The sequence below is a fragment of the Trachurus trachurus genome (assembly GCF_905171665.1).
Source record: "Trachurus trachurus genome assembly, chromosome: 22".
Classification (NCBI taxonomy): domain Eukaryota; kingdom Metazoa; phylum Chordata; class Actinopteri; order Carangiformes; family Carangidae; genus Trachurus; species Trachurus trachurus.
This window is the reverse complement of record NC_139907.1, coordinates 2,574,827-2,585,258: the sequence shown is the minus strand read 5'-3', so window position 1 is coordinate 2,585,258 and position 10,432 is coordinate 2,574,827. Positions and strand designations below refer to the sequence as shown.

The following is a 10,432-nucleotide window of genomic DNA, read 5'->3' as shown; positions in this document are numbered from 1 at the left end:
TATCATCATCACTGAGGGATAGAGACCAGAAGGAGACACAGAACCAAGGTTTCTCATCTTTTCCTGCTCGTGTGTGTATCGATCCATCCATTGATTGAGTGATTGATTGATTGGTTGGTTGGTTGGTGACTGTTTGTTTTGCGCACCATGATCCGGATTTCCCTGAGAGTTACATCCGAAGGTTAAAGAAGAAAGAAAAAGAAGAAGGAAAGAAGGAAAAGAAGAGTAAAAACAACAACAGAGAGCTGAACCAGAGCGCTACAAGTCTCCGTTGGGAAGGAGGAGGAGAAGCAGCAGGAGGAGCAGGAGGAGGTGGTTGTTAGGAACCAGACTTCGGAGCAGCAGCGGAGATCATGATCAGGATCTTCCCGGATTTCAGCGTCCAAGTGACGGCTTCGGCGGCCGGAGGAGGCGGTGGAGGTGGAGGTGGAGGAGGAGGAATAGGAGGAATAGGAGGAGGTGGAGGAGGTGGTGGGATGGTGACCGGACCTCCGGTGGGTCGCGTGCCGGTCCCGGTCCCCGGAGCCACCAACGGGACCGGGCAGAGCGTGCAGGGACTCGGCGCCTACCAGCAAAGGTACGTGATGAGCAGCGGAACCAAACCAAACGACCTGTAGCTGCATGTATGTGTGTGTGTTGGGAAGTGTTGGAGGAAAAAACACACAAAAACAAAACAAAAGAAAAGAAAAAAAAATGAGATTAATGTGAAATATTGTTGTAAAAGCTGTCAGAGGAAGAATCACATTCAGAGTCACATTCCTTCACACTAACTAACACTTTCCTGCTGGGACATTTCTCCTGTTCCCGCTGCAGTTGGGCATCTTTACCTCAGTGGACTCTTTGATTTATATTTTATATTATCTTTTTATTTATTATTATTATATTATTAATATTATTTGTGATGAGCTTCAGATTTTTGCACCATCAGAGCTGTAAAAGTCCTCCATCGCCCCTGAACGCAGCATCGTCCTGCAGGATGGAGCTGGTTTTATCATAAATGTCACTAAAATGTGACATTTCTTCCTCAGAAATTTCCTTATTTTTCTCCTTTTGATGAATTTTATTTGTCCGTCCAAATCTGGAGATGTTGGGAATTAAATCTTACACCTATGGTTTATTTTTATAAAAAAAAAAATCCACATACAAGTGTTTGAAAGTGAGTTTTACACATATAGTGTATAATATATATAGCAGCTGGGTGTTTGAGGGGGGAAAAAGGTGCATGAGAAGCAAAGATGGGGAAAAAAGGATGAAGTGAGGCGGCGGAGGATGAGGAGTGTGGTGGTGTTTTAGTGGAAAAAGAGAAGAAGTGAGGTTCAGCTATTAAACAGCAGAGTCCAGGTGAATTCAGTGGAAAAGAAAAAAGAAATAAAAACCCAGAGAAATTGTTTTTTTTCTTCTTTTTTCTCTCTCTCTCTCTTTGGTTAATTGACAGGAAACAAAACGGAGGAGGGTTGGATTATTTGGAGCAGAGGAATGTGTTGAGTGTTTTCCAGCTGAACGCAAAGTGAAGCCGGCGCTCCTTCACTCCTCCAACCTGTTTCCATCCATCCATCCATCCCTCCTTATTACTTCTCTTTTCACTCTGAATCTAAATGATCTCCTCTCCTCTGGTTTTTCTAACCATCTGCAGCCGCCTTGGTCACTATCACACACTCTTCTTTCTTTCTTTTTTTACTTATTAGTCCCCGAAAAACTAAACTCTGTGTAAAAGCGATGGGGAGCAAAAAAAACAGGACGTAAATCACAGCCGGGGCCTCACAGAGCGACTCAGCCCTCTGAAGCAACAAATACCAGCAGAAGAAGGGCCGCATTGTTATTTAAAACAGCTAGGGCTTCTGGGCACACACACACACACACACACACACATAGACACACACACACCCCGTCATCAGGGAGGATTGTGGGTAGTGGACTGTATGTTTGTGTCCATACGTGGGAGCTGAGGATTAAACTGCTATGTGTCGTCGCCCCAAAACAACTTTTAGGAATCTCTCTGGTCTCCGATTCATTCAACGTCTTCGTCTCCAACGTCGAGATTTAACAGACTCGTGTTTGTCAGAATAAAATAAAAACGGGCCGAGGTGTGTATCGTCCACACACACACCTCTGTTTCTCCTCCTCCTCCTCCTCCTCTCTCCTCTCTGTCTATACATGATGTTTCCCCCAGCAAACAGCTGGGAGCTAATATGTTTATACATTACGCTCCATTATCCACGTCGCCTCCGTTTGGCTGCTGTCGGTAAGCAGAGCAGAGCAGAGCAGAGCAGAGGAGAGCCGAGTAGAGCCGGAGCAGCAGCAGCAGCTCAGCCCGGACCTATACAGCACCGCTGGAGATGTCTGCAATAAACTTTATTTGGTTTTTATCCCAAAACAAAAACACAAAAACCTCCAGGAGTGCAACAGTCCTGGGTGGCGTGGTGCAGCACACAATCTTTCCAAGGAATATTTGTCTTATTTCTTGTCAAAATGTCTCATTTCTAGTCAAAACTGATCTCTCTCCACTTAAAATAAGACTGAAACCAGTGAAAATGATCTGAAATCAAGTTCATTTTTAGGTGATGAAACACATTTTCACTTGAAATAGGTAGAAAAATCTGCCAGTGAAAGCAAGTTGTAATAAGAAAGAAAAACTTGCTCCACTATCAGATTATTTTAAGTGAAAATATGCTCGAAAGGAGGAAAAAGTGTCTAAAAACAAGCTGCTTTTTAATGTGATGAGTCTTATTTTAAGTAGAATGAGATTTGTTTTGACTAGAAATGACATTTTGACTAGAAATAAGACAAATATTCTTGGTAAGATTTTAGATTTGGGGTCAAACCTGTGACCTTTCAGCTGCTGCTGTTATTCCAGGATGAATAACCATCCAAGACGAGGCGTCGGGAAACAAACCTCACTTCACTCACACTTTGGGAATGTCATATTTTCTCCGGCTGCACCTGAAGCTGCCGCCGCCTCCTCAGCACGTGTGTGTGTGTGTGTGTGTCTGCGTGTGTGTCGGCTCGGCTCGGCTCACAACGACGACGATCATCGGCTGTATATGAGGAGGCGTAGAGGGAGGGAGGGAGGGGGGTCAAGGTTTTCCCTCCCCGCTCTTTATTTTCCGCCTGTAACCCCGTGTTTGTGTGGAGAATACCCAGCATGCCTTTGACCTTGACAGGTCATTGGTGTAGAGAGAGAGAGACAGAGCTTCTAGCAGCAGCAGCAGCAGCAGCAGCAGCAGCAGCCGGGGGGTTAATCACACAGCAGCAGCCATTAGGTTACAATGAATTATACATTTAAGAGAAAAAAGGAAGGAATTTAAATGGAAAAATAAAGAATAGAATAGAAAGAAAGAGGTTTGTGTTGGAGGATAATGAGCCGTCACTGACATGAAGCCCTGAGGAGATTCCACTGCTCTGATATCTGGGAGGAAAAAACATATAGTAGTTGATATGTGGAGACCAGTTTGTGTTCATTCACATTGTATTTTCTAAAAAAGCTTGAGCTCATACAGATGCAAACTAACATCTGGGAAGACACAGGAAGCAACAACAACAACAGCAGCAGCAGCAACAGCAGCAACATGAGCAGCAGCAGCAACATGAGCAGCAGCTGAGAAAAGTTGTGTGAATGTGAAGTGAGACATTTGCTGTGATGTGTTTATTATGACACTGAAGGAGGAGAGGAGGGGGGGGGGGGGGGTAGATCTGATTTACAGGGCAACCATCCAAATAAATCACCCAGCACCCCCTGCGCACGGTACACTGGGGAGGAAGAGGAGGAGGAGGAAGAAGAGGGTGTTTGTGTTGTGTTTTTTATATTTTTGTTATTTTTGCATTGATGGTTAAAAAGGAGATGGAGAATTAAATAAAGAATAAAAACACACATAGACACACATACACACATATACACAAACTGACTCCAACTGCAACTGAGTGGCGTTGTTGCTGCCGGGGCTGCTGGAGCAAACAGCGGAGATGTGTGTGTGTCTGTGTGTGTGTGTGTCTGTGTGTGTGTGTCTCCCTGCAGCCGGGAAGCCTCCGTGTCTCTGCCCGCTGAGCGACGCTCCGTCGCGGGGATCGAACCGCGGATCTAGACGCTGCTGCTGCTGCAGCGGCGGAGGAGGGAATGTAACGATCTGACGCCTTTTTTCTCTTCCTCCTCTTCCTCCTCTTCTCCTTCTTCCTCTTCTCCTTCCTCCGGAGCGCGTGCATGCAGGAAATTCCTCTGTAGTGGCCAAAAAAAAGGAGCTGGTTGTTGTTGCATGTGGAGCAGCGGAGAGGCAGCGGGACCTGACAGCAGGTCTACCCGGGTTTCCCCTCACTCCGCTCGGCATGCCTGAGCAGCTGCTGCCGCTGCTGCAGCTGCAGCTCCTTCTCCACCGCCCGTCGTCTCCTCTCCGCTGAGCGGCGGCAGCAGCAGCAGCGGCGGCGGAGGAAGAGAAGAGAAGAGAGACACAACGCACGCACGGCACGCACGCAACGCACGCTGAAAACACATACACACGCATATATACACACACACACGGACATGGCTTTGTCTTAACACACCGACCATGACGCATTGCTGTCAGGGCGCAGCGCACCGCCACCGCCGCTCCGCCGCCGCCGCGTGCACGTAAAGCCGAGCGAAGCGACGCGACGCGACGCGACGCGGAGGAGGAGAAGGAGAAGAAGAGAAAGTCAGAAATCCCATAATAATTGTTGCAGGAAGATGAAGATGGCGCCCACCAAGCCGAGCATCCAGGACCCGACACGGAGAGAACGGTAACGGGGCTGGGATCGCTGCTCCCGCACACACACATACACACACCTACACACACACACCTACACACATGCACACACACTCTCACACTTACACACTCTCTTATACACACACACATGCACACACACACTCTCACACACACTCCTCCTCCTCTGTGTGTTTACAGCTGCAGCTTTGGAGCGAACCGGCGGCTGCACCGGTTTCGCGCTGCTTCGCGTTTTTTATTTTTTTTATTATTTTTTATTTTGTTGAAGTGTCGAGGCGTGCGTGGCGTGCCCGCGTGGGTGCGTGCACGCCTGTGTGTGTGTGTGTGTGTGTGCAGGCTGCAGGGTAACAGGTCGCTCGGCTCCAACTGTTCAGTCTGTTCACAGAGAACCGGAGCGGCGGCTTGGATTTAGATTTATATTAGCCTACCCTGGTTTGTTTGTGCAACAAGCGCGTGTATATGTGTGTTTGCACCTTGCACGTGCACGGGGGTGCGCGTGCAGGTTTTTGGAAAGCCCATATGCAGTGTGTGGCTCCATATAGCAGCGAGCAAAAGGTGTGTGTGTGTATGTGTCGAGGAAAACATGTGCATCCAACGATGGCAAACCACTACTACTGCTGTACTACTGTGTGTGTGTGTGTGTGTGTGTGTGTGTGTGTGTGTGTGTGTGTATGTGGTTTACCTGAGCAGGTCACAGTGAGCCGACCCAGACTGACCTCAGAGCTGCTTCACTGGCTCTCATTATTAAGGTGGAATTAAGGTGGAAATATGAACAACTGTGTGTGTGTGTGTGTGTGTGTGTGTGTGTCAACCTGCAGCTCTATAACCATGATGTTTTATCTCCTTCTCTTCTATTGGATGTGTGGAGGAATGATGCTCTGAGGCAGCTGCTTCCTCTACACTTGTTGATTGAAGGATGACAAGCAGCGATTCTATTCTATTCTATTCTATTATATTCTATTCAAGTCCATCCTTTTCTATTCTATTCTGTTGTATTCTATTCTGTTCTGTTCTATTGTATATGACCTGGTGGAATGATGTTGAGGCATCTGCTTCTTTTACACTTGTTGATTAAGGTTGACAAGCAAACACATGCAACAGTGTTTCTATTCTATTCTATTCTGTTCCATCCTGTCAGGTCTCATCAGGTTTGTCAGACAGAAAGCTGATCCTCTGTCTCTCTCTGTGTGTTTTTACATTTCCAGCTGCTGTATTTCTACTGTGTTATTGCACCTGTACACAACCTGTCATACCGATACAGCCTGCACCTGTTGAGTTAGCTATGGATTAGTCGATCTGTTGGTTGATTGATTGATTGATTTATAAATTGATTGATTGATTGGTTGGTTCTGTTCAACCTTTAAGTGTTTTGGCTTCAATCATTCATCTTAACCAGTGCGGTGGTGGAAACACTGGAAAACACACACTGTCATGACTTTATATCATCAGACTTTGCTTTAAGTCAGTTACCTGCTTTCTATTCTATTCTATTTAAATCCATTATTTTCTATTCTTTTATGTTGTATTCTATTGTATATGACCTGGTGGAATGATGTTGAGGCATCTGCTTCCTTTACACTTGTTGATTTAGGGTTGACAAGCAAACACATGCAACAGTGTTTCTATTCTGTTCTATTCTGTGGGTGACGCTGACAGTTTCTCCTGTTGATGTGGAGATGATGTGGTCAGTGTTTAGTTTCAGCTCCTCTGTGTTTTTTAATTTGGCTGATTCCTTTTTACAATGAACTTTATTTTATTTTAGTTTCTGTCTTTTATTTGTTGCTGTTGCTGTACGTCATTGGTCGACTCCACTTCTATTCTACTACAGCACCTGTCCTCTCCTGTATATATCATTATTATTATATTATTATAGTGGTGTATTAACATGGTTTATGGTTAGAGACGACACAGTCACATTACAACGAAGCTAACACTCTCCTCTCTCTGTTCTTCTCCTCTCCTCCTGCTCTTCCTGTTGTGATGCTGTCGCCGTGGCGATGTCGTGTTTCTCGGTGGTGCAGTGATGAAAAAGCGACTTCACTGTGTTTTATTTCTTCTTCTTCTTCTTCTCTCGCTGACGTGTTTCCACTTGTTTCTGTCTCCAGACGTGACCAGATTGAATTTTAAACCCATCATCAGTCTGTGAATCCAGTCGCTGCTACACTGTTGTTGCCCGAGCCGAGCATGATGGGATGGCAGTCGACTCCTCTGCTGCTTTTTTCTTTTTTGCAAGCCACTGAAACAGTGAAAACGTCTGTTTCAACATGTCTATAGGTTTTTAACGCTGTTGATTCATGGTGTAGTCAGTCTGCAAGAAGTTATGTTATTGATAACTGTCGACCAATCAGAGGTCAGAGGTCATCCTCGATGCTACACAGACTCTGACTGAAGCTGCGTTAGTTTTCATGTCGTTTCTGCAGCTCAAAGAAAAAGTTCCAACAGTCAAACATGTGACTCAGACCAGAGGTGGATCGATCCAGTATCGATCCGTATCATTGGCTGTTTTTTATTACTTAACTTCATTTGTTTATTGGGTGGGACAGTGCACATTAATGAACATATAAAAAGATGTAAATGTGCCAGATTATAGCAGCAATGCTAATTTCCATCTGGAGTTCCAAAACATAAAAACAGTACAGTGACAGAAAAACACATTATAAACGACATAATAATACAGACAAAAAGGACATTGATTGATTGATTGATTGATTGAAAACTTTATTGAACAATATAACAAGTGTTCAAAAGGATTAAAAACACAATAAAGCCCAAAGGCTTATTTCCATTGTGGTCCTATTAACAACAAAACGACTATAACGAAATAAAAAATTGACATTTTTACAACACCAAAAGAGTTTCTGAGAGATAAAGTGCAAGGTGCAAAAGTGCTGGGTTAAAGTGACAAGTGCTAAAGTGCAGGAGTGCATGGGTACCAAGTTGTATTGCATGGTGCCCTAAAGCGTGCATCAGATTAAATTGCCAGATTGTATCGCACTATGCCCGTATTCATCGACAACCGACCTGTTGGAGTTTGTGTTACTGTGTTACTCTGCAAAAATGTATAAAGATTTAATTTTATCACATATTTTCCACCGTGTTCAGAAAACTAACACTCACTGAACTGTATTCAGTCTGATCCCAGGTCTGTTGTTCTGCAGGCTGACACCAAAATGTTCTTTTTTAATAATAATAATAACATTCATTTATATAAGTCCCTTTACAGTGAAGAAAATAAATGAATAAATAACGGATAAGGGAAGGTCATGGAGAAAAGAGTTTCTACTGCAAATGAATATCAGTGATCAGTTTTCCTTTGATAACTAATAATCAATGTCGAGTGAGTCGACCGTATTGATCGATTGATCCCCGACTGAGACGTTAATGAAACTGAAAACACAAACGCAGTCACAGTCAGATTTACTATTAACTCACATTCACTCACACAGGAGCTGATGTGACAGTTTGTTGCTGCTTCATATGAAAAAACACATTTTTAAATTAGTTTTTTGCTGAAATAAAATAAAATAAAATAATAGTGTTTTTCATTTTTATTTTGTTGCATCTTGTACCAGACAAACATGTGGAGAATCAGACGTGTCGGTCCTGATGTCTCTTCTCTTCTCTTCTCTTCTCTTCTCTTCTCTCTGGATGTTTTTCTTTCTGCTGTTGATGAGGAATCAAAGACGTTATTGATTCTGTTTTTATTCAAACTGTGTTTTCTTTTCACCTAACCAGGTTTCTATTGTTGCTCTAATGTGTTGCTGTTGTTGTGTCTGCTGCCTGAGACTTCTGCTTCTACTTTTAATATGAATGTTGTGTTGTGTTTAGAGATGAGTCACAGAAACAGAACGTAGCAGCTGCAGCGTTTTTGATCTCGGATTTATCTGCAGCTCTGAAACAAACCGTGACGTTGTCGAGGTTGTATCAGTGTAGATGTTGAACTGGTGCTGTTTCCAGTTATATACGTATATACATATCTATATCTATATATATGTGGATCATTGAGCTGAAGTGAATTGAGCGACGTGTGTGTGTGTGTGTATGATGATGAGCAGGTCGGTGTGTCGGTCAGAGCCGAGCAGCAGATTAACAGACGGCTATTTGCATACGTGTGCTGTTACAGAGCGAGGTGGAGGTGGAGGTCGGAGGTCAAATGTATGGAGCTGAAATTACACTTCACTGTCTGACGTCCAGCTTTTCACTTCTCACTTCTCACCCGTTTAAAAAAAAAAAATCCTTTTTATGTAATTTGTGGCGAGCGGCCGAGGCAGGAAGCTCTGAGCCACCTCGGCCTGGCTGAATGGCCCTCAGAGGAAGTTCACAGGTTTTATTATTGTATTTTATTTTATTTTATTGTATTTTATTTTATTCTAACAGCTGCTGCAGATGATAAAAGCCGGCATCCAGCTGAGATCTGAGTTTTTTCTAGTTTGACAACCTGAGAGAAACATGTACACTGCAAAAACTCAATATCTTACCAAGAATATTTGTCAAAAACAAATCTCTTTCTACTTAAAATAAGACTCATCACATAAAAAGCAGCTTGTTTTTAGACACTTTTTACTTCTTTCAAGCAGATTTTCACTTGAAATAATCTGATAGTGGAGCAATTATTTCAAGTGAAAATGTGAAAATGATCTAAAAACAAGTTAATTTTTAGGTGATGAGTCTTATTTTAAGTGGAAAAAGATGAGTTTTGACTAGAAATGAGACATTTTGACAAGAAATAAGACAAATATTCTTGGAAAGATTTTGAGTTTTTGCAGTGTAACAATGAGCCAGTGATATAAGATAAAAATGTGTGTGTGTTTGTAGTGTGGTGTGTGTGTGTGTGTGTGTAGTGTGTGAGTCAGTGCACGTCGTCCACATCCTGGTAATTCAGAGGTGAAGCAGTTTTTAGTCGAGTGAAAAAAGTTTGGATGTTTTAATTTGAAATCTTCCCTGAGGTGTCAAGGATGGACACACACACACACACACACATATACACACACACAGACGTCACAGTTGTGTGTATGTGTGTGTGTGTGTGTGTGTGTGTGTGTGTGTGTGTGTGTGTGTGTGTGTGTGTGTGTGTGTGTGTGTGTGTGTGTGTGTGTGTGTGTGTCTGTGTGTGTGTGACAGGAATAAACTGGGTCGTCCCGACAGGTTCCTGGGTTCAGATCTGGGTTCAGGCCCCCGACCGGTGGATTTTATTTTATCAGCTTATCATCAAACTACCTGCTTGTGTCTGTTTGTGTGGCTGGAGAGATGTTGCACAACACACACACTGAACAGACAGAGTGTGTGTCTGTCTGTGTGTGTTTTCCTGTCTGTGCATCACAATTATAAAAAAAAGAAAATGGGGCAGCTTTCCAGAGCCGAGGCCGTCGGCTGTCGACACGTGTCCTTGAACCACAGACTGTCTCTCTCTCTCTCTACTGACTCAACAAGGACGATCAATAATCATTAAGATATGAGTCATAACAATAATAATAATAATAATAATATTAAAAATGAAATCACCAGTTTCTTGTTTTGTTCTGCAGTGTCATTGTCTTCATGACCAGCTGCACCGCGGCCACATCACATCACACCTCACTTCAGTCCCTGCTACACTGTTTGCATTATTATATCACTTAAAGCCCCAGTATGTAACTTATTTGGCTTTTTATTAGCAAAAATCAAACATTGTTTTCATAAATACGTATTTCACTGAAGTG

General features: G+C 43.4%; 1 protein-coding gene across 1 annotated transcript in view; it reads left to right on the top strand.

The window, feature by feature from the left end:
• Nucleotides 1-353: 353 nt before the first annotated feature.
• npas3 (neuronal PAS domain protein 3) overlaps nucleotides 354-10,432 on the top strand; it is a gene marked incomplete at both ends in the record, with an annotated part of 345,031 nt that continues 334,952 nt past the window's right edge. The window contains one exon of the mRNA XM_083998776.1: nucleotides 354-577. Within this exon, the coding sequence (XP_083854902.1) occupies nucleotides 354-577 (224 nt within the window). The remainder of the gene's footprint in view (nucleotides 578-10,432) is intronic.